The sequence below is a fragment of the Oncorhynchus masou genome, chromosome 1 (genome assembly GCF_036934945.1).
Source record: "Oncorhynchus masou masou isolate Uvic2021 chromosome 1, UVic_Omas_1.1, whole genome shotgun sequence".
In the NCBI taxonomy this organism is placed as follows: Eukaryota; Metazoa; Chordata; class Actinopteri; order Salmoniformes; family Salmonidae; genus Oncorhynchus; species Oncorhynchus masou.
The window spans coordinates 62,629,674-62,657,649 of NC_088212.1; the positions used below are offsets into that span (position 1 = coordinate 62,629,674).

The window sequence follows — 27,976 nt, forward strand, 5'->3', positions numbered from 1 at the left end:
TACAGAAGAGGAGGGAAATGGACAAGAGGGACCGTACACACACAAATGGGACCCAGAACTTACCAGGTTCTGGTTACAGATGCACACTCGAGAGCATCCTGTCGGGGTGTATCACCGCCTGGTACGGCAATTGCACCGCCCTCAACCGTAAGTCTCTCCAGAGGGTAGTGCAATCGACCCCACAACACATCACCGGGGGCAAACTACCTGCCCTCCAGGACGCCTACAGCAACCGATGTCACAGTAACGCCAAAAAGATCATCAAGGACAACAATCACCCGAGCCACTGCCTGTTCATCCCGCTATCATCCAGAAGGCGAGGTCAGTACAGGTGCATCAAAGCTGGGACCGAGAGGCTGAAAAACAGCTTCTATCTCAAGGCCATCAGACTGTTAAACAGCCATCACTAACATAGAGAGGCTGCTGCTAACATACAGGCTCAAATCTCTGGCCACTTAAATAAACAGACTTAATAAAGGTATCACTTGTCACTTTAAATAACGCCGCTTTAATAATGTTCACATAGAGGTATCACTGGTCACTTAAATAAACGGACTTAATAAAGGTATCACTGGTCACTTTAAATGCGCCACTTTAATAATGTTTACATATCCTACATTACTCATCTCATATGTATATACTGTATTCTACGCCATTTACTGCATCTTGCCTATGCTGCACGCCGTCGCTCATCCATATATTTATATGTACACATTCACCCCTTTACATTTGTGTGTATAAGGTAGTTGTTGTGAATTTGTTAGATTACTTGTTAGATTTTACTGCATAGTTGGAACTAGAAGCACAAGCATTTCGCTACACTCACATTAACATCTGCTAACCATGTGTATGTGAACAATATAATTTGATTTGTTTAGTGGCATGCAAGCAGGATGAAAAGGCCTAGTGTGTTTAACAGTGATGGGTGTGAAAACACTGCACACATTCTGAGCAACGGACTGTAATATCCTGCAACTGAAAGGAAATTGCTTTTTCAGGAAGCACAAACTCTTAGCTGGTTCTTTGAAATTTAACAACATGACAGACGACTGTTCCAAAACAACCAGTAACATCCCTTCGTTAACCATGGAGGTTGATACTGCTTTTCTCCGATCCTTGAGGAGTGTCTTTAAATTAGTAGAGATGGTGAGACATTTTTCATATGCATCTTTCATACTTTGATAAACCGCTGGGTTTTGGAAAGGCTTATCACCACAGATAAAGCCATATATCTGGTGTAAACTTGATAAAAACAGCAAGAATGTATTGCACAGTATTATTATAGGATATTACACTTGCTGACTGTTACAGAGAGATTATATTGACATACATTATTTCCTAAATATGTTGTCTATGAGAAAACAGAAGTGGAAGTGAATATCAGAGCTATAGTTTCTGTGAACTGTTCAAACGTTAAACCCAGTAGTTGGTGATGATGTTAAACAAGATACTGCATGCCCTCTAGTAGACATTACATTTGAATAAATGAAAACTACCATCATTTTCACAGCTTTTAGTGTGGAAACAACCATTTCAATTTGTAGGATTAGACTATTCCTAAATATTTTTTAATGGAAACAATCAAATAGCATTTCCTATAATTTCCTAAATGCCAATGCTCTCTGTTTCAGGGGACTATGTTTGTAGCATTTGTGTGTTTTGCGGTAGCATCCAGGCCCAAATACATTGCAGCTACATGCATGGAGTTTGTGATCACATTCTCCCTGCTTCTGCTGTACACGCTGAAGTTGAACAAGAAGCTGACTCTGTTCTTCTGGCCTCTCGTTGTAAGGAACCTATTTAATTACAGTACATAGTTTACAGTAGGTCTTTTTACATTGATTAACTGCTGTGAAAATGTCAGACAGTCAAGCTTCTTGAGTAACTTCCATTGTCTTTTCTTCTTCGGGATTTGTTCAACTCACTGTTTGCAGCAGTCTTCATACTTATCCTGAGTCTGATAGCAGTGTCCACTTACACAGTGACAGGGACCCTGGGTGGAGGGGTGAGATAAAAACAAATGTATTCCTTGTTGACCTTCAAATTGGTGGCCTTATAGAGCTGGGTTTCTGGGTGAAGCCTCATCTTACACACCCTCCTGACAATAATAAACTGCCCAAGGGCATTACAATCCTTGTGAACATTTCCACTAACATTCATCTATACTGTAATCCCACATTTGGCACCCAGTACAACTAATTAATGAACTATTACAGAAATGTCAGCTACAATTCTATCTTGTAGACTATATCTGATATTAACACTAAGTCTTGTATATTTTCCCTATCCAGATAGTGGGTTTCATAGCAACAGGCCTGTGGTGTGTGGATGGTTACATGCTTTTCAAGAGGGTCACATTCAATCAACCAAGAACAGCAGCAACTGGCACTGTGAAGTGAAGACACCACAATTGTCTCCTCCCATGCTCACTCTCTTATGTCAGTCCTTCCATTTATACGTAGGTTTAAAATCAAATCAAATCAAATTTTATTTGTCACATACACATGGTTAGCAGATGTTAATGCGAGTGTAGCAAAATGCTTGTGCTTCTAGTTCCGACAATGCAGTAATAACCAACAAGTAATCTAACTAACAATTCCTAATCTACTGTCTTATACACAGTGTAAGGGGATAAAGAATATGTACATAAGGATATATGAATGAGTGATGGTACAGAGCAGCATAGGCAAGATACAGTAGATGGTATCGAGTACAGTATATACATGTGAGATGAGTATGTAAACAAAGTGGCATAGTTAAAGTGGCTAGTGATACATGTATTACATAAGGATGCAGTCGATGATATAGAGTACAGTATATAGGTATGCATATGAGATGAATAATGTAGGGTAAGTAACATTATATAAGGTAGCATTGTTTAAAGTGGCTAGTGATATATTTACAACATTTAAAGGGGCAATCAGCAGTTGAAACAATAACAAAGCTTGGCCCCGGCCCGTTTTGGTAAAAACCTGAAGGATATGTGGATGGAGAAATGTAACCACTCTCAAATTCATAGGCAGAGCAATGTATGCAAGGACTGACCATCAATGTTATCAACATGATAGTTTTAACCATGTTCCGAGGCTATATACTGTTTGTTTACATTTTGTTTGTTTACAATTATTAGAGTAAAACAAGCTTATATTTTGGGTTCTGATGGTGTATGACAGTTGAACTAAGCTCATGAGGCATTTATATATGTGTACATCATTCATTTCTATATCAAAAAATGGATATATCAATTGCAGATTGCCCCTTTGTTTGTATAGCTTCATCCATGCAACAACACAATTATCATGTATATAAAATAAGTACACCTTTGAAACCTAGGCCTGTATAATGTTTTGAACAATGTCAGGTTACATGTAGGCCTACCTAGTCTATTTCTGCTTTATTCTAAAGTAATGTTTCTATTGCATTTTGACCTGTTTATGACGTTCCCATAAAGTTAAAACATATTATTTATAAAACTCGAGGGATACAGCACAACACTTTTAACAAATACATTACAGTATTTTAGTTTTGACGCATATTAGCATGCACATAGCCCAGTCTGCCCAACATAAGGGTCCAACATCTCTAGAATGAAGATGTTGAGCTTTTGTGAACTACGTTTTCGCACTGTCATTATTTCCGTTTCCACTTCCAAGAAGCAACACGCTTTTTCGAGGCTTCTCATTTTCCACTCTCTCAACTCTTCCAGCCCGCTGGATCTGTAACCATTACTGAACTCAAACTTTATCTTTGCAATGGGGGACATCGAAGCTCCGGATACGACTGGACCGAGCCAAAGTGTCCTTCAAACTATTCTCCCAATCGCCAAAGAATTCGCATCTTCAAGGAAAGGACAACTTCTTATTGCAGAAGTGGTAACGTAGCATTTCAAAGAAGATATTAGTGTCATTATTTCCATTGCTTCTTCCGAATACTTTTCTTCAACGCTGCCAAGACAAGCAGATGCGTAGAAGTTTAGATGACGGGGGCGGGGTGCACTCGATTTAACGGGTTTGTGCTATTCAGTGTTACACATTTGAATGCTGAAAAATATGGTTTTTTTTAGGATTAATTTATGCTATTGTATACCAGCTGTTTGGGTAAACTCTATGGAAAACACAACCATTGAATTCTGCTCATTTCTATTGAGATCAGTGTGTCCATCACACGGTTCTCATCTTGTTTTCGTCAAAGGCGCTAAAAAAAGATTTATGAATTAGAGTTAGCCACACTTTTTTTTTTACTTTGGAAGGTTTTAAGTTTACGACTGATTACCTTTTCGTTCAGGTGAGATGTATACCAGTTATACGAAAGACAATGCATATTAATCATTTTCGAGACATATAGCCTCGAAACAATCATTCATATTCATGTAGCATTGTGTAGGCTAATTCATGTTCACACAAGCAAGCAATATACCTTACATACAACTGTAATGTATTCTATACTTCATGTGGTCAGTCTACTGTCGCACTTTTGCGTGTATTACTGTAATAGTGGATATCTACTAATAGGTTTTGACATGATGTGCAGTAGCCCATTGTAGGGCCACGTTTGCACATGCAATTAAACAAAAATGACCATGGTAAAAATACATTTCAAAGAGAGAGTTTGCTCAAATTACAAAGGGTTGCAAATACATGAACTGCATTCATTCTTGATAATTCAATGGGGATGGATTATTTCAAACCTCAGATATCAGGAAGTGAAGCAAAGAGTGCGTCTGCTTAGATATCTTTACTGTAAAAAGGGGTCATCACCGAGGATTTGAACCGAATGAACTCAAAAATATGTTATTATCATGGACCCTCCTATGTCTGGCATGTGAGATTCAGTTCATGGATGTGCTGCAGAAAGCAATGATCAACCCTCTGAGTCTCTACTTAACTGACTCTGCAACAGCCATACTGTATGGAATAGAGGGCTCTGGCTGACTGGCACTATAAGGTAAAGAAATCAGTCTCCAAGAACAATGCAGCCTCTTTACACACACTTAGAATATGATCCTCTCTCCTTGTTGTCCTAGAAACCACACGGGTGCTACTATGACTTTAACCATTGGAAATGGATGGAAACACTCACTATAAAAAATGAAATATGCTGGTTTTAGTAGTGGCTCAAGACAGCTGGAAAACATATGCAGAGATTTCCCTGATGGTAATAGCTGGAATGACAATAATGCTGCTTCAGTAATTTAGTTTGTCGCTTGTGGCATTCAATTTACAAGAAATGTGTCGTGCCAGAATTCTCAGAAGCAAATGTTAGATTCCAAGATTCCTGGAGAATTGACCTGGTTGCTTTACTATCTATTCAAGGACATATTTGGTAAGAACTGTTCCTGCTATGCAGAAACATAGCAGTGGGTGTCTGAGATGAGAAACGTTAGTCATGTCAAGGTCAGACAAAATGTCTGATAAGCAGAAGCATAGTTCTGCTGTGCCTCGTGAAGATATTCAATGTCATTCGATGACGAAACACATTCTAAGTGTAAGATAGGTGAACAGTGTGTTCAGGGTTGTATCTATGAAAGCTGTAGTAGCAGTCTGTGTTGCATTTGGGGGAGTTCCCTACCCAAGTCGAACCATGTCTGTGGTTTTGATGACCCAGTGTAACAAAGACAAGATGGCTCTCTGTGTAGAATGACAGTGCCTGGGCTTGTCTTGTCCAATGATGTTGGCCGGGGGAACTCAGGACAAGGGGGTGTAGGAAAACAAGCACTATCACCAGAAATGCTGTACAAAGTCAACACAAACTTGTGATTCGTCGAGAGACTGCATGCTGATAACAAAGACTTATTCCGATCTTTGAAATCACAAAGGCAGTTGCATCTTTCAGGATTCGTGCTCAACCAGACAAACATGTTTCATGATTAGCGAAAGTGAACAATTACGTTAACACAATTGTGTATAAACAAGCAAAAAGTCATGTACAGTATAGGCTTGTAGTGTATCTGTGAGTGTCTGTGTATATTAATTGTCATTCAACAGCTACATCTCCTTACAGCTTGAGACAGGAAATGTAATAGTTTCGGGGCACTGCAACATTTCTTGAAAGGGAGATTTTGGACCAAAATAACTTTAGTATGCCTTTACTGCATTCTATTGGTCAATTTCTCCATCTCTCCCTCCCTCTGTCTTCTCCGCCAGGCTCTGTCCCTCATCGCGTTCATCTGTTTTGTTGCGTCCACGGCAGCAGCCTTTGTCACAGCACCCCTGATTGAGTTCTTGGCTGCCCTCTTCCTCCTTTTTGCCTATTCCACCAAATTCAATGAGCGATTTAAGGGATTCCACTTTCCCCTCATGGTGAGTATATACACCTTCCCAAGATGTTCTTACAACTGTTTCCCACAGTTGTGTCAAGTTGGCTGAATGTCTTTTGGGTGATGGACCAATCTTGATACACACTTACTACTATACCCTGTTCAAATGCACTTAAATATTTCTTCTTACCCATTCACACTCTGAATGGCACACATACACAATCAATGTCTCAATTGTCTCAAGGCTTAAAAATCCTTCTTTAACCTGTCTCCTTCTCTTTATCTACACTGATTGAAGTGGATTTAACGAGTGTCTTCAATAAGGGATCATATCTTTCACCTGGTCAGTCTGTCATGGAAAGAACAGGTGTTCATAAGGTTTTGTCCACTCAGTATATTTATAGTCCACTTGGGTACAGTAGGGATGGTAGCCACTGCTGACAATTATAAAACAAATGTCAAAACTACTTTTTAATTTGTATTATTTCTCTCTTTTAGGATTTTCTGCGCTGTGTCAGTGCGTCCATCATCTTTTTTATCATCTCCATAATATCAGTTTCCAAGTTCACCGACGGGGCCTCTAAAGCAGCAGGGGTAAGAAATGCTCCTTGACACTATCCACACATCTCTAATCTTGCCTATGCCACTATCAGAGCTGTGTCCTCTCGTCATTTGCAGCGCAGGTGTCAAACTCATTCCACGGAGGGCCGAGTGTCTGCGGGATTTCGCTCCTCCCTTGTCCTTGATGGATGAATTAAGGTCACTAATTAGTAAGGAACTCCACTTAATTGAAAGGAAAAAACAAAAACCGGCAGACACTAGGCTCTCCGTGGAATTACTTTGATCCCCACCTAGGTGACTGTATACACATTGAACTCTGAAGTTAACATTTAACTCAGAAGTCGTGTCTGATTATTCCGCTGCATTACTTCATTGTGTTTGGATATCATATTATAAGCTAGCTTCTGTCAGACACTTCACCCCCTTTTGGATTCACTAGCAGTTTCACATTGATATCAAAGGTTTTCTTCACCTCCACCCCCTTCAGGTGTTCGGGTTCATTGCCACCATTGTTTTTGCGCTCGATTTCTACTTCATCTTTAATGACCTGGCTAATTTTCTCAAACAAGGAGGGGACTCGGGTGACGACCCACCAAGAACCTCAGGTAATGCTTTCTTTCAAATCCTGTCTAGTATATAGTATGATCTAATTAACGTAATCTACATTTTGTCCCTAATGCTACACACTGTAGCTGCTACAGTGCCCCTCAGAAACATTCCGTCTTTCCTTTTCTTCTCCCAAAATGGACACAGGAAATATAGAAATTAAAACTTGGTGCTGACTCTCCGTTCAGGGTTTTTAGTTTCTGTCAGTTCTAAGGAAATGTGTTTGGACAGTTTAGGAAAACAACAAACTTGCAGTTTGCTGATAGCGCGTAGTAGAAATCATTAGCCACATTGTGGACCACATGGCTCAAGTTTACTCAGCCAAGGGTCACATAGGTCAGTGGGGATCGAATACTCATGGAGTGTGTTTGTGGAGTCAGCCCATCGTCTGTGAGAATCTGTGCAGATTGTTGGCTTGGTTCTGACCATGCGGAGTAGCTAATCTATTCAATAAACAAAACATGGTTACATCTGAATTCTGATTTCTCATTTGCCCTGAAAATATCTCAGCACAACCTAGTTTTTACTATGTTATTAACATTTATATTAGCTCTTTAATCATCGATGCTGTCCACATGGTGATCGCAAATGTGTTTCTACCTATCATGATTAGCTTGTAGGATTATATAGGCGTTATCATCCTTTCTAATTCCTGATCATTGCAGGAGGTCAGAGCTATCAGGACTCAGCAAGACAAGGCATTCACTTCACTTCCCTCTTTGGAAAGGATAGGCAGGGGGATGTGTCATACACAGACAGGCACAGCTCATAACATAACTGTAAAAGTTTTTTCTTCTGTTTTTGTGTTATAGAGTACAACGACTCAGACTCTGACTCAGACTGAAGAGATTCTACCCCAGGGACGGTGTGTGTGTGTCCAATCTACCATGCCTGGCAGGAAGACAGCCATACTGCAGACATCAACGTTTTCCTGAAGGATTCACATTTAATTTGAAACTGATGTGAAAACAGGTTTCCAATCTGTCTTTAGCGCTTTGGAATGCTGACACATACAATGATCAATTACAGTAACAGTATTATTTTCCAAATGCGCTAAAATTTCCCAAACTCTGAAATACATTTCTGAAGTTGGGAATGTGGTAGTTTTGGTGATGGCTATTGGTTTACAGTTGCTCAGCCTCCATAATGCCAAGAGGAGCATGGGGAACAAAGGCAGATGACACTACATTTAAATGGAAGAATCTGGAGAAATTCCCTGTTTTTATGAGGTTTACATAATTGAAAAGATTGGCAGCTGGTTGGCTGGTTACACCATCTGTCCAATCATCATACTGGCTTTGCTTGATTTTTCCATTTCTGGTAACCTTTATTGAAAATGTTCCTATATCTGATGTGATATCCTTGCATAACAATCATTTTGTGACAGATCCATGTTCACCGAGCTGAAAAGACTTACTGTGCATGGCACTTAGCAACTCTTACCGGACTGCCCAAATGGCCACTTCCTGTTTGAATTTGGATTTGTCCGCGGAATGTTTTCTTTTCTACCAATTCCAAAAACTTTTGATAATGGAAAAGCACTGAGACTTTTGTGATTGTGTTTTGAAAAGTAAACTGCAAATGTGGTAGGACTGCATTCATTGATAAATGGTACACCAAAATGTTTTCCTATTTAAAATGGTTCCTATTAAGGTTTTCTTACCAGGTTTGTACATCAAACATTTATCAATTTTGCAGGTCATGTAAAGAAAAGAAGAAAAAGGAATCAGTTGATTTTCAGCCAGTGTAAGCTTTACTTTGTTTAATAAAATATTAAGACAACATTTCCAAACCCGTTTATTTTGAAACAAAGTTGTCACCATAAACGATAGTTTTGTTAAATCTACAGAAAATTCTTTAAATACAACAATACAGATTTTATGACTGCCTCCTCGAGTACAAGTACCTGTATCAATTACAGAGCATTTAAGAAAATCAAGGTGAAACTTTAAAAAGATAAGAGCAGTTAAGTCTTCATTTTAAGATAAGCCATTTCGGATAGTGAGTGGTTCAAAACCTTGACACAAGTCATAACTTATGCATGAAGCACTGGTGGAGTTGTTTTAAGTATGTTAAAAGATATTGTAATATAAATACACCCCGTTCAAAATCTTAGGTTATATTTACAAAGTGCTCTGGATTGTTAAGGCCTTCATGAAGCATTAACTCGTATTGTTCCACTATAGTCACATCATTTCACTACTAGTTAAAGCAAGGATTACATATGCACTCACATGGTCTATTACTGCATGTTAGAGAATAATGTATTGCTAGATAAAGGAGATGGATCCACTATTGTGAAGTTGACGCATAATACACCACTTAAAACAATCAGTCCTTCGTTGAATAGAGAGACATAAATAGAAACATTTTGATTGTCCATTCTTCACACAAACCCACCCTCGCACACGTTTCAATCATAATCAACAGTTATTACGGTCAATTCAGTCAAATTAATTTGAGATTTGCAATGTTCCCGCCCTCGCCTAAAAGTCATTCATTTAGTTAGGCTTTAAGATTGTTCTCACAAAGAATATTGGTTCATCAACTCTTAAACACAAAATATGATCATTTTGACAAAGACGGCATCTTTTAAAACATTTGTAAGATGTCCCACAAGGTGCACTTTATATAAAGCATCCACCATGAGCAGTTCCTCTGATGGTGTCCTTACCATAATCCACATATACATACAGTATTACCAGCAGGGTCTGTGGAATACAGAACACCTGGAATCACAATGTTGTGTAGATGTAAACGCACAATACTATTTAGAACAGAAAATCCAATGACCAGAACACAAGTCAACTAAAAGTCCTTCATCCTAGACACACTCAGTACAAACTTGCACATATGAACAGACTTAGGCTACATCTCCATAAATGTGATCTCAACAAAAAAAAAATACAGGAAGTTGCGAGGGTGTTTTCTGAAATAAGGTATGTGATAATGTTTGCTGTATAAGGTTAATAAGATCACACATTCAACTAAATACATTCATGGCAAAAAGTAAAACCCCATTGGTGCGCCATTCTCTGAATGAGTATGCCATGGACCCAATTATTAAGAAGGCAACATCTTTTGACAAATGTATGTGATGCCACATTTAAGTTTCAAAAATAAATGATGAATCAGCCAATACCTGAGATGTGCTATGGACGCTGACCTCGACCTGCACCTGTTAATCAGTATTAAGTTAAATTACCAAACGTACCACCATGTTAGTAACGTACCACTGTGCAATTTGTCTGTCACTCACTAGGCCAGATATACTATAGGTACAACACCTACAAACGTCACATTTATACTCTTTAGCCATTTACAAATAGCACCCATACCAACTACATTGCCTTCAGAAATTATTCACACCCCTCGACTTTTTCCACATTTAGTTATGTTACAGCCTGAATTTCAATAAAGTATCAACCATTTCTAAAAACATGTATTCACTTTGTCATTAGGGGCTATTTTGTGTAGATGGGTGAGAAAGAAATATTTTGAATTCAGGCTGGAACAACAAAATGTGGAATGAGTCAAGGGGTATGAATACTTTCTGAAGAAACTAAATCAAGTCCTTCAATAAAAAGAGTCAAAAACGAATACCTTCAATTTTCCTTCAAAAGTTCATGTGGTTCGGTGTTGTGTATTAGTGAGATACACTGAGGATGGTTACTTTACGTCTTCTACAGAGGGAGACAACTGAAATGTAATGACATTATGGAACTGAACTGTGTTGGGAATGTGTTTCAAGAGTATCTGAGTTCATGACCTTAATAACCGGTTGACCTGCCTTAATGAATAGGCCTAAGCTTTTGGTCCTTTATTTTCAATTTCATGTTAAAAAAATAATAAAATATATATATATATATATCAACTGAATTCATTAAATTGTTGTTCTCATTGTGTCCGATCTGTAGCATTAAAAAAAAAACATTCCATATCTAAACAGACAGTGCTACCTGTACGTATTGCAAGTAACCCTGTACAGTACGTGCTGGCGGCCATAGATACCAAGTCCCAGTCTGTGTATTGGTACTCTCAGGGGGCTTGGGCTCTGGGTCCAGGCCTTGAGGGACTCTCACCAAAGGAGACCCCCAAGTAAAGAGGCTGCAGTGCTCATCCATGGAGTGGGTACGGGGATTGGTTATGTCACTAGTGGGTAGTGGGAGAGAGGGTATGGTAAGATAGAAGCCCTAAATGTCAGTCTTGGTCTCAGAATATCACCTCCATCAGGCCAGGTCAGGCCGTGCCTCCATCTCTCCCCGGGAGGCAGTGCGGGCTCGCATGTACTCACTGGTCTGGACCGCCACTGAGCGCCCGTCACCCATACGCCACCTCTTCACAGCCAGGAAGGTGTTCACAGCATACACACACGTCACCAGGAAGCCAAATATCTGCACAGGAAGTTACAGAAACATGATTTAACACAACAGAATATCTGTTACTATGAACTTAAAATAAATGTGGGTTTCTAAGTAGTACAGGAGGAAATGACACCTCCGTCCAGTCCTTCCTAATAGTCCCAGTAGTAAATACATTTCAAGCAGGGACTACTGTATAATTACAGCAAGACATTTATCTGATTAAACAGTAACACACAAAGTGTCTAATCTGTCTCCAAATCGTAGCCTTTTATACAGTATACGCCCCTAAAGAAATAGACAGAGTGGAATTCAACAAATACACCCCTCCCACGACTCCCTCCATCCCTCCCCAGAATGAGAGCCCAGGGATTTAACTGGCCCCCTTCAGGCTTGAAAAGCCCAGGATGTTTATTTGAAACTTCCTGCTGAGAACATCTGTACCATAAACGACTAAGCACAAATCCTCAGGCCACCGACCGGGCGCCTGTAGTACACAGTTCTGCTGATCCAGCCTCATGCACAACCACAGGAATTAAAGGAGCAGCAGTTTGTGCGAGGGCGTGCATTCTTTCTTATGTGTAAGGAAACAAGCAAGCTTTGCCAGACAAATGCATACAATCTGCAAGAGATCATGGAGCAAGCGGTACAAAGAACGAGAGGGAGAGACATCAAAATTAGGTTGAGGGTTACAAAGAGGGTTGATAGTCAAAGAGAAAGCGAAACACAGAGAGAGAGAGAGAGAGAAACCAATGAGGTGTTACCTCTCTCTCTCTCTCTCTCTCTCCAACGAGGGAATTAGAGCTGAACTCCAGAGTAAACGTCCATGTCACGGCTCAGAGCTGACATCAGAAATCAGCTCATAACCTCCAGGGAGGGACTGAGTCAGTAAATGGTGTGGATGTGGCAGCAGCAGGGTGGCCAATGGAGCCATGAACATTCACTGTGGCTCTGCTCACACATCATCAAGCTCTCAGCACACCCTGATCATGAACACTTCGCCTCTGAGCTGGCCAATTACTGTCTGGCCAACTGATCCTCAAACCTCTCACACCGTCAGACAGCTTGATGTGGCAGCAATTCTATTTTGGTTTTATTATACTATTGGTGGGGACAAAATGCCATATTGACTTGGTGAAATGCAGTTCAGGCTATCTTCCACAGGGAGGCAGCAGTTAACAGGAAATACAGTATAATGTGGAAAGACAAAGAATCTGATAAACAGAAATTCAACAGAAAAACTTCAGGGAGGCTTGTAAGTTAATTAATAGCTAAATGTCTTGGATTCGATTTGATTATTGAACATATCTCTGAACATTTTGCAGTAAATGTCTCTGATGTATATTTTAGATGCATATATGCTACTCTTCAAACAACATAAATCTAGTGGGTCATGCAACACCAGCCACTGTTCATTGCGTAGCACAATAATGGATCAAAGAACCCTTTCACAATGAGAGGGGAGTAGGGAAGGGAGGATGAGGGGGTGGATGGAGAAAGACCAGACCTCAGCCCATGTTTTAGTGGTGTACATCTGAGACAGACTAATAAACAGGGTGGTCACTCTGAGAAGGCTCAGGTCAGGGGTCACGGGGAGTGACCAGGATGAGGATGCAGTGGGGCGGGTCGGGGGAACTCACCACTGCTGCGATCTCGGCTCCAGACTTGTGGTTGAGAGCAGCCAGGACCACAGAAGCCAGGAAGAAGAAGAAGGTGCTGGCTGCAGTGTTGACCAGGTCCTGTAGGGACAGACAGACAGACCATGCATGTTAATTAACAGGTCATGTTTAGACTGATAGTTACTGTACATATTGTAAGTAGCCAGGAGTTAGTACAAGCTTCTCGCACCATGTTGAACAGAGACACTGTTGAGTAATGTTTGTCAGGAGTGTGCAAAGCTGTCATCAAGGCAAAGGGTGGCTACTTTTTTTTTAGAATATAAAATAACACTTTGTTGGTTAGTACATGATTCCATATGTGTTATTTCATAGATGTGATGTCTTCATTATTATTCTACAATGTAGAAAATATTAAAAATAAAGGAAAAACCCTTAAATGAGTAGGTATGTCCAAACATTTGACTGGTACTGTATGCTCATGCTGTATTTCAGAATTGTAATATTTAAGTAAAATATTTAGAGTTTCTGTAGAATTTGAGTTTCTGTCATATTAAAGTTGCATATTTAGAGTCTCTGTAACCAACATCATTGTCATACTTGTCAATCCTTCAGCTATCTGAATTAGAGATCGACCGATTATGATTTTTCAATGCCGATACCGATTATTGGAGGACCAAAAAATGCCGATACCGATTAATCGGACAATTTTTTAAATGTATTTGTAATAATGACAATTACAACAATACTGAATGAACACTTAATTTAACTTAATATAATACATCAATAAAAATCAATTTAGTCTCAAAAAAAATTGTTGGAGAAGAAAGTAAAAGTGCAATATGTGCCATGTAAGAATGTTTCTTGCTCAGAACATGAGAACATATGAAAGCTCGTGGTTCCTTTTAACATGAGTCTTCAATATTCCCAGGTAAGAGGTTTTAGGTTGTAGTTATTATAGGACTATTTCTCTATACGATTTGTATTTCCTATACCTTTGACTATTGGATGTTCTTATAGGCACTTTAGTATTGCCAGTGTAACAGTATAGCTTCCATCCCTCTCCTCGCCACTACCTGGGCTCGAACCAGGAACACATCGACAACAGCCACCCTCGAAGCAGCATTACCCATGCAGAGCAAGGGGAACAACTCCTCCAAGTCTCAGAGCGAGTGACATTTGAAACGCTATTAGCGCGCACCCCGCTAACTAGCTAGCCATTTCACATTGGTTACACCAGCCTAATCTCGGGAGTTGATAGGCTTGAAGTCATAAACAGCGCAATGCTTGAAGCATTGCGAAGAGCTGCTGGCAATACGCACAAAAGCGCTGTTTGATTGAATGCTTACGAGCCTGCTGGTGCCTACCATCACTCAGTCAGACTGCTCTATCAAATCATAGACTTAATTATAACATAATAACACACAGAAATATGAGCCTTAGGTCATTAATATGGTCGAATCCGGAAACTATCATTTCGAAAACAAAATGTTTATTATTTCAGTGAAGTACGGAACCGTCACATATTTTATCTAACGGATGGCATCCCTAAGTCTAAATATTGTTGTTACATTGCACAACCTTCAATGTTATGTCATAATTACGTAAAATTCTGGAAAATGAGTTCGCAATGAGCCAGGCGACCCAAACTGTTGCATATACACTTCTCTTGAATGCAAGAGAAGTGACAATTTCACCTGGTTAATATTGCCTGCTAACCTTTCTTTTAGCTAAATATGCAGGTTTAAAAATATATACTTCTGTGTATTGATTTTAAGAAAGGCATTGATGTTTATGGTTAGGTACACATTGGAGCAACGACAGTCTTTTTTCGCGAATCTGCGCCGCATCGATTATATGCAACGCAGGACACGCTAGATAAACTAGTAATATTATCAACCATGTGTAGTTAACTGGTGATTATGATTGATTGATTGATTTTCTTTTATAAGATAAGTTTAATGCTAGCTAGCAACTTACCTTGGCTTCTTACTGCATTCGCATAACAGGCAGGCTCCTCGTGAGGCAGGTGGTTAGAGCGTTGGACTAGTTAACCGTAAGGTTGCAAGATTGAATCCCTGAGCTGACAAGGTAAAAATCTGTCATTTTGCTCCTGAACAAGGCAGTTAACCCACCGTTCCTAGGCCATCCGTCATTTAAAATAAAAATGTGTTCTTAACTGACTTGCCTCGGTAAATAAAGTTGTAAAAATAAATAAAATACATTTATTCTGCAAAATCGGCATCCAAAAATACCAATTTCCGATTGTCCAGAAAACTTGAAATCGGCTCTAATTAATCGGCCATTAACCGGTCAACCTCTAATCTGAATTTTTGGAATTGTTTGTGGATGTTAAGGATGTGTTGTTCTGCCTGACCAATCCTTCAGTGTAAGCTTAATAAATGTTTCAGCATGACTGGGGCAATGCCCCCCTATGTGAATAGCTGCATAATGGTAGTCATAACCCACATCATCTCACATGACACCAACTATCCCCCACAGACTCACTGGCAAAACTAGACTCAAGACTGAACACTAGCCAAGCGAGACCCTCAAAACGAACACTGGCCAAACCAGACTCAAGTCTCCCCTTTTTGCACCAACACACATGTACAGCTCAGACCACCAAACCACACAAATGCTGGAGTCAATCAGAAACTAATCAAGCCTGAGTCTCACACTTGGCTTCAAATGTAAGGCAAATAAACTCTAATGCCTCACTCCCTGTATTTGCAGTCTATGTTTGGCAGGTATAGAGAGCGTGTCTGTGTGTGATCTGTTTGGCAAGATGTGTGAAGAGAAGGCAAACGGTGCTCAGTGGGATGTAAAACTGTGAAAGGTGCTGTTTATCCTGGGGTTTAATCTGTCTGATGTGTTTAATGGAAGCATTCCTACAGCAGCGCGAGGCTATCTTTTAGAGCTGGATCTCCCACTGAACACACCATCACCAACAACCTTAGTAACAGCACAGCATACACTGGTCCAACTGGTGTTACTGGACTAATTTCTCAGCGTCAATACTGCCACACTCCCTCTACTACGCAGCCCAGATCCAGCTCACCCTAGATCCAGCTCACCCTAGATCCAGCTCACCCTAGATCCAGCTCACCCTAGATCCAGCTCACCCCAGATCCAGCTCACCCCAGATCCAGCTCACCCCAGGTCCAGCTCACCCCAGGTCCAGCTCACCCCAGGTCCAGCTCACCCCAGGTCCAGCTCACCCCAGGTCCAGCTCACCCCAGGTCCAGCTCACCCCAGCACATTACTCTCTGGGAGAAACCATTACCACATGCACAGCTGCGGTTTGTAAAGCAGTAGCAAAAGATGGAGCGCCTGCCTTTAAATACCCCAGTCAAACCGCTGCCTCACTCTCGCTCTTTCTGCAGAGTGACACACTTCTCCAACCCCTTCTTCACCCTGAGCCCCCAGGCAGAGAGGCAGGCAGGCCGCTTAGACTTACTGGCTTCTCTGGGAGGGATGGAGATGTCAGCAAGCTCAGCATTTGGCAGAGCAGCCAGGGGCTCTCTGGAAGCCAGAAAGTTTGAGTGCGTTAGGAGTGGCCTTTCACCGAGGAGGGCTGTCGAGGCTCCAGAAGCTACATCCCCTTCAAAATGGTTCTACCAAATGTTTTCAGCTGCGTGTTTATGCTGATTTAGAAAAGGATCAAGGCAACAGGACACATGCACATCCAGACAAACTCTCTGAAGTGCGAGTAGACATCACATTGCAGAAAACATTCAGTTCAACAATCTTTTTGGGGGGGGATGAAATTGATAAAAAGAGAAGCATAATTACTGCATGTCTTCTGCTTGGGTGGCAAAATACAGGGCTTAAAAAACTGCAGTGAAAAACGTTTCCTGGACTCCCCTCTGAAATAACTGAGTGAAAATGAATAGAATGTAAGAGACGAGGGCTCTGCGAGCACAACAGATGAATCACAATAGCAAGCCATAATTTGAAGGTGGATTAAACGTGTAGGGGGAGGGAATAGACCCTGCTAGGTAAAACAGCATGGGGTCTGACAGAGACCTGCTTTGGAACAAACAGCAGAAGCTAGTAATGCATACACAAACAGGATGGCATTGCACACTATTTCAACAGATGCCAAGATCCAAAAGAAAATAAACCACACCGATACATCTGCAAGAGGAATGCACTGTATCGCATGTTTAATCATTAGTCAGCAAAGTAAATAAATAAGATGTTGCTTGTGATTTGCCACAGGTTCATCTATCAAAACAGAAACCTTCGCTCCATTCAAGCCAATACACTGCCTGATTTCCATGTTCAGAAAGGATAAGGAGCTGGCATAGCAGGATCTGCAGTAAAGTGAGAGGGGATAACCTGCAAACCAGATCAGCATATGCTATCACTCAGAGGGGAGACTACCTGGCACATTGTCAAAGATCCAGTCTAGAGGCCACTTCAGGTCCTCCACCGCCTGCCATTCCAGTCAAGCATGTAGTGAGATTTATGTTCCCAGCCTCCTCATTTGTGAGCAAGAACTTTCCCAGCATTGACTGGGCCAGCAGTCGCCCACATTTAAAACTGGCAGTGTCTGTGTGCGTGGTCACCCTTCTCTGTGCTGGCACTCCCTGGCATGGCAGTTGGTAATTTGAAAGCCTTTGTGTGGAGAGACAAGAGAGACAGTCAGCTCTGAGACAATGTCTGATCGTTGTGGCCACGCCACAAAAAGAGAGTCAGTCTCTGCCAGCACAAGACAGACCAACGGCACATTGCCACCCAAACCCAGAGACACGGGATCACACAGTTCACCAGGGACAGGGAAAGAAAAAGAACACTCATAATACTGAACTCACTCCCCTTAGCTCACTCCCCTTAGCTCACTCCCCTTAGCTCACTCCCCTTAGCTCACTCCCCTTAGCTCACTCCCCTTAGCTCACTCCCCTTAGCTCACTCCCCTTAGCTCACTCCCCTTAGCTCACTCCCCTTAGCTCACTCCCCTTAGCTCACTCCCCTTAGCTCACTCCCCTTAGCTCACGCCAACAATGTATCTGAATAACCAAATGACCTCTAACCAAATGTGATATTTCCAGGAGCTTTCACTCAACAACTTTTTGTAAAAGTTACCTCAGAGAGCTTTATGATAAAGCCCATGGCTGGTCTCATTTTCTTAGGTGAGGGAATAGCTCCCGTGTATTCCCAAGACAGCAATAGACCATTACCAAACATATAATCAAGCACGGGTTTGACATGACAGTATCAAATAGCACATAATTGGAAGAACAGACCCTCAGACGTTTTCCACATTTATAAGTCAGCTCCACAAGGGGGTCATTTCAGTGTCCCTGGAGTGTTTGGAGAATTACTTTCTCGGTTTACACTCAGTCAAAACTGCTGTGTAATGTCAAAATTCCTGGAGCCCACTCACATTGGAGAAGGTTTGAATGTCACAGATATAAATACAATGAAGGGAAAATGGGCCACTATGCCGAGGCCAAGTCCGCTACTCCAATCTAGAGCCAATAAGAGCCCTGGAGGTGGCAACAGCTCTCTTTAAGCCACAACCAAACACACATATGCACACAACGCAACAGCCTCTAACTGACTCAAATAAATACAGATTACAGACCTTTCAACTGCCCACCCCAAAAGGCCCGACGGCATAAACACACTAAATTACTTTTGTTTCTTCACACAAATGGTGTGCATAAGACGATAAAACCCCCCAAATATGTTATGACATCACATTCACAGACATTTGATATTTTTCATATGGAAGTACTGAATTATAGAGATACAAAGACCGCAATATGTTGTGTGGACATGGTGCAGTGTTTCCATCTCTTTGAAGGGTCCTGCATAGCCCAAAACCAGTGGGCCTTAGGAGAAAAACACACAAAGCCTATTTAAAACAATATATAAAAGCCCTGCTTCATTTTGCTTCACTTGGCCAACAGTAAAAGCCAAAGGCACACCCCCGTATGCCTGTTTGAGGTAAAAACACATAGTACTAACTATACCATGCAATACGATAGTTATGGTTGGATTTAAACCACTTTAACTCACCATCCATTTCTCTTTCTGGTATGCAGTGTGTTCAGCGTTTCCATTTCCATCTGTAACACATCCTGTACCGGAGCCCAACGCTCTAACGATGTGTGTTTGTAGGCAAATAGTCAAAGGGGCCATGTTGGATTGGAGAATATCCACCACTAACATTTGCTATGACTCCATTTAAAAAAAAACTAATTCTCACCCACATTGTATAGGCAAGTGCACAGTCAGCAAATTCAGTTTACCCTTCAGTTCAACCAATCAACTTTTATTCAATCACATATGTTAATACGTCATGTGAAGTTGCTCTTATACCTACGTAATAACACTGTATATAAACTAGTCACAACTTTAGTCTCAAAGCAAAGAGAACAACTCTTTAAGTCCTCCAGAAGAAGTGTCTATTGGCTTATCGACATCTGAACCAGACTCTTGCCTCCAGTATAAGAGGATGTGATTGGCCAGTGCGTGTGGGTTGTATACACACCGTCAGGCTCCAGTTGACGTGGTGCACTTTGGTGTGCAGACTGAGGCTGAAGATGAGGAGGAGGACGCCGGTGATTACAAAGGCACTGCAGCTGACAAACTCAAAGAAGTAGACCCCTCCGCAGGGTAGGCACAGCATGATGGTCTCTATGCAGATGAAGGCTATAAGGGCCAGGGCCTGCAGAGAGGGAGGAGGAAGAGGGACAGGTCAAGGACAGCCTTAAAATAAGGTAGTTATGATACTACCCACATCACCCCAAACAAACTCATTCAGTCAGACGGAGTATGACCAACGTGAAAACCACAAATTACGTATTTATATGGTTAATTAATCATGAGAGGCATGCCAGGGGTTAGCCATTTAGTAATGATATATCAACTAGTGACACGATCCACGTTTCTTTCACCTTACTCCAAATCTTTGATGAGACTGAGGTGACTGGTGCTGATGGAGTGGCATTGCCTTGGGAAGTGAGTGAGAGGAGCCCACAACCTCATTGTGAACAGTTAATTGATATATTTTCCCTCCCAATCATTACTCCACCACAGTGATGGGGGAGAACTCGGGAGGTTAATGTGTTATTTAGGGCTTCCGATGCAATCAGCCCGACTCTCCACAAACTTCAGACCAGCAGATTACAGGTTGGTCCGCGCGAGCCTGAGGGAGACGGAACCACCGCCATCACCACGCATACATATTCCAGGCTTTGTCCCATCTGGGCCGGCTCAGACCAGATCGAGTTGCCTGACAGATCTCAATAAAGAATTTGTTCCATCTGGGATAAAGGGCCCAGTCCAGCTTTTATCATGAAAAATGTATGAGCTCTGTGATAGGAAGTCTGAGAATTACAAGCATGCTAATGCACCCGTGCACTGTATACATTCACACCACCTTGATAAAGCTAAAAAGGTGACTAATGGAATATTCCCTAGTCACATCACACAGTGAGAGCGTGAGAGTGAGAGAGAACACTATGTTGGTATCATCATCAAAAGTGACATCACACTCGTATGGAATCCCTTTCCTTTCTTTCCCTCCCTCTCCTCCCACCACTTTTCAAAAATCCCCCTCCTAAGGGGAGCCTTCAGATGTCTTAAGCAGACGCTTGGTTTCACAGCTTTGATGAGGAATTCACATGACTTCTTGACAGTCTACAGCTCCCCACATGGGACATGTACAGCCAAGCGTCTGAGGATCTGCTCACGGCCACAACTTTAAAAGTACCAATACCAAGTCTGGGATTTAACCATGAGAATCCATCACTAACAAACCTTATCAAGAAGCCATGAAAGGAGACACAGATTTGCATATACGTACACTTCATGCTGTTTCTATAATGTATGACCTGCTCAGATTTCTTGTCTGTTTTCCATGCTCTTCTGAAACGCAGATTGAGCGAGGCCTCTCTGTGAAGAGCCAACTCCTGTTTTGTACTAGTTAAATGGAAAGGGTGATTGACAGACAACGCTTTCCATGGCAACAGTGGGACTTGAATTAGCAGATTCACCTCCTTTTTAGCCATGATGTTATCTTTAGACAGAGAAAAACCACTCACCTCTGTACAATTACCTGTAATAGCGTTGGAGACTATATGAAGCCTATGATTTATGTGTAAAGAATTACCATAATAAAGTTGGAAAAAAGACCAATCCATCTGTAATATAATTTTTTTCCTCATAAAAACAAAACACATTTTCCATAAAATATGTTGGCGCAGTGTCGAGGCCCAATCCATCCTGTCTTGTTCTGGGTCAGACACAATGCAGATCAGTAGCCACTCTTTCCTCTCCATCTCAGTCATATATTATCCTGAAGAACAAGTTTTTGATACCTTGAGGATGAGATGGTCATCCATCTGACAACAACAGTTTTCTATGGCATAGATCAATATTGTCAAAGTCAGAATTTGCTGTAAAACTGGCATCTTAGTTGGCTGACATAGGAGACAACTGACATGATAAGTGCAGTGAGTAAATCAACGAGTATATTGAACCAGATGGTGATGGGAGCAGCAGGGAGGCAGCTGGTCGTGTTCCTTCTGACCAGCTCCCCTCCTCTCCTCCCTAGCCCCGGGCTTTTTCTTAAACCTGTCAGCCCGGTTAATGAACAGAACAGGGGACTGCAACAGGGCTCCTCATCACAACACTCTTCTATTTCTGACACATAGAGTTGTTGAGGCGGGAGAGCGCTTAGGCTACACTCCTGACAGGCTGTCTGGCTCACCACCTTTCACACATCTGCTGCAATTACAGCCTTGCGAAGCCCAAACACTTCGCAACACACGGTTTCTCACGCAGACACACAGGCACGTTCACAGTCACGCGCACACACACACAAACGTATTATTATTTCAGACTGGAAAATCTTTGTCAACCCCACACTTGCAGTAGGTACCTCAGTGAGGGATTCTTCGAGCCCATGTCTTCCTCTGTGGCAGCCAATAGAAACCCCATTAGAAGGGTGTTTGTCTGGGTGCACACGGCGTGACATTACAACATGGACGTGTCCAGACTGGGGGTGGATGCAGTGTGGATGAAGTCGTCGCTGAGTCGTGATAAAAGCAACCCTTCCCAGAAAATGAATGGGAGGTAGGCATCAAAACACAGACTGCACTCCAACGACCTTTGATCAGTGGTGTCCTGTGTATTTCGTTCCTGGCCCAAATGGCTCATTGTAATCTGTGCAAAAATATGTTTTTTTCCCTCTCCTGTTTCTTGATCCCAGAGATGTCTGTAGAGTCAGAAATTCCACCTATCATGTGTGTTTGTTGAAGACCAGTCAGAGAGAAACATTAGAACAGAATACACAGTCTCTCCAGAATGGGAAGTGCAAGCTGACATGGAGCAGCGTCTGGTAAATTCATTTAGCTCCATACACAGCCTACAAAAAGGGCCTTCAATAATATTAAACTTTTCCCTTGCTAAAGCATCCAAAAAAAGATCAACATTACAAGGTCCATTGACAACTGAATAGCTATGTAACAACTTAATCCAAAAGGCAACACTCTACAAATGAGATGAAACGGGAGCTTTATTTTGGTATTATAAAGGCCACCGTGTAAATTACATTATAAACAGTACAAAAAGGAGGGACTGTCAAAACCTGATTGGTAAGAGCTGATTGGGTTAGAGCTGATTGGGTAAAATGACTTGAGCTATGTAGAAATGCTGAGAGGAGATGAGATCCACAAAAGCCTGTTGTCCCGAGACTTTTCACACCCATGTAAAGTTACCAGAGACTGACACAAAGAAAGGTTCTCTGAAGGTGATAGCACCAGTATCCTGGGGCTACTGCTTCTCCCAGTAACACCAGGTCAACCTCAGACCTTCAGTGTTTATGTTACAACAACCTCTATGGGACCAGAGACCAAGTGGGTGTGGCGGTAGGAACAGTTCCCATAGTAAAGTCATTAGGAGAGGTAAACGTGCTAACGGGAGGAGAGTTTCACCTCAACTTAACTAATGTGACATATACTGTACTACACACAAAACCATCCCGATTTGACCAGCAAGGTTAGCGCCGAACATTCAACTTTACTTGCCCACAAAGTATGCTTTTTGATTTATAGCTGAAATCGTATGTGATTTTATGTAACTGAATAATGAGTAGCCTATTAGGGAAGGATAACTTATCATAAACTCTCCCTTTAAACTAGACTTTAGTCCATTATCACTAGTTTCATTTAGTTCAACAATATCAATCAGAAACTAATGTGGATTGAACTGCGATGATCCATTTACATTGAGAGTGCTCTTGTTCAGGGAAAAACTGGGCACATTTGCAGATGAGTTACAATGAACGGTGTTCGGGGGATGAAATAGTAAAACACCAGGCCTCAGCAGTTCCCTGTGTGGCCCTTCAAGCCAGCCAATCATTGTCCAGTGGCAGTGGGAAAGGCTGTGGCATACATGCACTCCAAGGTCAACTGACAGTCAAACCAAGCCTACATATGGGAGCTCTGTGACTGTAAAACTATTATGGTCAACCTTGAGCATATTTCCTGAATGAGCTGCCATGAGTAAACGTAAGGAATGTGTTATCAACTCCTCTGTACTATCGTTCAAATGAAACCCCCTTACAGAGGAAGAAAAGCAAGCAAGGCTAATAAAGTAATACAGTGACTAGGTCCATAACGCCAACACCGCTTGGTTGGCAGACATGGTAAAGGTGAGATAAGGTGAGATAACGACATTCAGACATCATGCCCAGTGCAGTTATTGAATTAGACTGGCATGACCAGGAAAGACTGGAAAGACCTGTCGCATTCACACCTGTAATGTCCTTGGGAGTTGTGGTGTTTCCACAACAATTTACCCTGGGTAACTGTAATGAAAGACATGACTTCCTGTTTGACCTCAGTGTTTTGTTTGTTTTTATGTAACCTCTAGTTGATCAGCTTTCTCCCACTATGACAGTGTTATCACATGCTTGTCGTCAGTCTCATCTGACCAAGCAGTGAATGTCCACCTGGGCACAGAGAGTTGCTCTCAGCACAGACTTTACACACAGGCTACAGATGTCTTTCTCAAAGACAAATATCTCCGGTGTGTGTGATTCTCCGGGTACATCTCTCCTACCGTTCTCCTTGTCACACGGGTACTGTGTCTTTTCGGGCTTTGAATCTGGTGAATTCTCTGAACATCAAAACTCTTTGTACAATGAGTTCACTTAAAGAGTCAAGAGGGTGTGTGTTTTGACCTCTGTACAGCACAACAGAATGCTAATTGCTAATGAAGCAATATTCAAACGAAGCAATATTCAAACATGGCATCTTCTGAGTAAGGGGCTCAGGTTGTTTCCCTAGGCACTGTATGCACTTAATTACTTCCTTAGTTCCACTGGTTTTCCCGCACTGTGGATACAGTGCTTCATCTGTAGGCTATGTGAGAGCACAATCTTTGACTGAGCGGTTTGGCACCAAAAGAGGGGACAAAACTCTGGCCGAGTCGTTTCCTCTGCAACTGAATTATCATAGCTTTGGGAGGCATCATCTTCCTTTGTTGTTGTGTTTTCTCCCTCCTAGACATCTGGTTTTAGGTGTACCGGCTCAAGCCCCACATTAAACTATGCTGTTTCCCCTTCCTGTAAACTGCTGAGAGAAATGTTGCTGATTTCTTGAAAATAAACAGTCATACAATTGTTATACACTAACGTTCAAAAGTTTGGGGTCACTTAGAAATGTCCTTGTTTTTGAAAGAAAAGCATTTTTTGTCCATTAAAATAACATAAAACTGATCAGAAATACAGTGTAGACATTGTTAATGTTGTAAATGACTATTGTAGCTGGACTGATTTTTAATGGAATATCAACATAGGCCCATTATCAGCAACCATCACTCCTGTGTTCCAATGGCACGTTGTGTTAGCTAATCCATGTTTATCATTTTTATTGTCAGAGTTCCTCTGTCCAGTGTCTGTGTTCTTTTGCCTATCTTTATCTTTTCTTTTTATTGGCCAGTCTGAGATATGTATTTTTCTTTGAAACTCTGCCTAGAAAGCCAGCATCCCAGAGTCGCCTCTTCACTGTTGACGTTGAGACTGGTGTTTTGTGGGTACTATTTAATTAAGCTGCCATACTTGTGAGGCCTCTGTTTCTCAAACTAGACACTAATTAATGTACTTGTCCTCTGGCTCAGTTGTGCACCGGGGCCTCCCACTCCTCTTTCTATTCTGGTTAGAGACAGTTTGCGCTGTTCTGTGAAGGGAGTAGTACACATCGTTGTGCAAGATCTTCAGTTTCTTGGCAATTTCTCGCATGGAAAAGCCTTCATTTCTCAGAACAAGAATAGATTGAGGATTTTCAGAAGAAAGATCTTTGTTTCTGGCCATTTTGAGCCTGTAATCAAATGTTGACGCTCCAGATACTCAACTAGTCTAAAGGAGGACAGTTTTATTGCTTCTTTAACCAGGACAACAGTTTTCAGCTGTGCTAACATAATTGCAGAATGGTTTTCTAATGATCAATTAGGCTTTTAAAATGATCAACTTGTATTAGCTAACACAACATGCCATTGGAACACAGGAGTGATGGTTGCTGATAATGGGTCTCTGTACGCCTTTGTAGATATTCCATTTAAAAAATCTGCAGTTTCCAGCTACAATAGTCATTTATTACTATAACAATGCCTACACTGTATTTCTGATCAATGTTGTTATTTTAATGGACACCTTTTTTGTTGTTGTTGCTATTCTTTCAAAAACAAGGACATTTCTAAGTGATCCCAAACTTTTGAACAGTAAGGAACTGGTTGATAAGGAATTATTTCTAGTAGAGGAATTTGTCATTATTTGGGCTACTTCCATTGCAAAACCGCGTACTACCTTCAGGTACCTCTCTGCACATTGATATGGTACTGTTACTCCCTGTATATAACCCCATTCTTGTGTATTATATTTTTAAACTCTGCATTGTTGGGAAGGGCTCGTCAGCAAGCATTGCACGGTACAATCTTAAACCAGTTGTATTCGGCGCATGTGAGAGTAAATTTGATTAGATTTTTTTTTTAAGTGTAGCAGAGTGGACTGTGGGTGACCAACATGCAAAATGGGCTACTACTATGTCACTGTGCCTAAAGAAGCAGGCCATCTATCAAAAACAGACAAGTACAGCTACACACATACAAATGAAGCTACACATCATTCAATTAAGCGTTTTCATATGCACATCTTTACAGTTCTTCAGTTGCCTAGTCAAGCAGTCTCTTGAATGATTTAACTCACCACTTCAACGGCCTTTAATATGCCAAAGTGTGACTTCAGGTACTCGAAGTCACACCTAATGCCACCCAAAACATTCCTTGAGTGTACGGGCTCGGTGGTGGGCTGGTATGGGCTACTTGCTCCCGAGATCATGGAAGTGTTGGAGGCCTCGCCATCAAACCCCTCCGCCTCCTCGGTGTTCCTCATGATGATTTGACTGTACACTCCTACACGCACGGGCACTTTATTAGAGTAGCGTGGTGGAATACTCACCGTGTAGCTTTGAAAACAAAACAAAAAACACTTGTTTGCAATAAGCGAAAGGGACCAAATAAAAACGGATCACTTTTGATGCGACGATCGCACAACAAGCTATTTGTTGTGGCGATTTAAAAAAAAAGGGGGGTAACAATGCTTATTCCGCGAATATTCCTCGTTGATCAAATGCTGCTTCCAAAAAGAATGTGATACAAATTGCGTTACAGTTGCGCACCAATGTAAGGGGACTATTCTGGTTTGTTCTGCACGCACCGAAAACACCTATTCAGGGAGTTGGAGAAACAGGCGAGCTACATTCCGCTCCTTTGTGATACTTGTATGTAAATAACAAAAACATCCATCATGGCCAGAAGAAACGAGGCATGCCGTTTTTACACCATGGCTTTTGTAGCCAAAAGTTTTGAGCTGGAATTCAAATTATATTACGGTTACTGTAAATGTAAAGTCTTCGCCCAAAAAACTGCACATTCCTGTATGCAAACGCGTTCAAAAGTATTTAAAATCTTGAAGACGCCCATTGGATATAGTAACTTCTGGTAGCCTAGGTCCAGGAGGCAATCTTTATTATCCCGTTGATTTAATTGTAAATACTGAAGGACTTTCCGGATGTGTGTAACATCGTTCGTTGATAGATACTGCGTAGGTTTTCCCCTGCCATGCAGGGCGCGGAGAGTGGTGGTCTATAATCGTGACGTGTACACAGGTGTACACTGATGACGCTTTGGCAGGTAGGCCCATCATCTCTATGGCTAGGCCTACGGTATGGTGTTTGCAATAGTACCCCGATTACTGTAACACATTACAGTATTATGTTAATCGACTATGCAGTAGACAATAGATACCACTAGGCTACATATCGCCGAATAGGGCCAATCAACACATATGACACAGAACAAGCAAAACAAATATTCACCAAGAGACTTTTCAAAAAGGCATAATTCATAAAATAACTATAGGCTACATTACTTACTCTGACCATCAGCTAAGTAATGTCTACTAAAAGTGATGACAGACATTTAAACATACAAAATAAAGACTGATCACTATCATCTGTTCAGCTCCAAAGTTTACTTTGGGTGGGTTCAGTTGTAGA

At 41.4% G+C, this 27,976-nt stretch overlaps 2 protein-coding genes and 1 pseudogene across 2 annotated transcripts; 2 read left to right on the forward strand and 1 right to left on the reverse strand.

Moving 5' to 3' along the window:
• Nucleotides 1-981: 981 nt before the first annotated feature.
• LOC135547633 (chemokine-like factor) lies at nt 982-3,153 on the forward strand (annotated as a pseudogene).
• Nucleotides 3,154-3,244: 91 nt separating this feature from the next.
• Nucleotides 3,245-9,207, forward strand: LOC135547624 (CKLF-like MARVEL transmembrane domain-containing protein 3). The gene is made up of 5 exons (XM_064976795.1): nt 3,245-3,872; nt 6,144-6,299; nt 6,755-6,850; nt 7,305-7,422; nt 8,236-9,207. Exons 1-5 carry the CDS (start codon nt 3,753-3,755, stop codon nt 8,265-8,267), a joined length of 522 nt encoding a protein of 173 aa, XP_064832867.1. The 5' UTR covers nt 3,245-3,752; the 3' UTR covers nt 8,268-9,207.
• LOC135547619 (CKLF-like MARVEL transmembrane domain-containing protein 4) lies at nt 9,158-27,566 on the reverse strand. The gene is made up of 4 exons (XM_064976782.1): nt 26,626-27,566; nt 19,906-20,082; nt 13,425-13,523; nt 9,158-11,817 (listed from the first exon to the last, which is right to left on the reverse strand). Exons 1-4 carry the CDS (start codon nt 26,809-26,811, stop codon nt 11,653-11,655), a joined length of 627 nt encoding a protein of 208 aa, XP_064832854.1. The 5' UTR covers nt 26,812-27,566; the 3' UTR covers nt 9,158-11,652.
• Between the last annotated feature and the right edge of the window lie 410 nt (nt 27,567-27,976).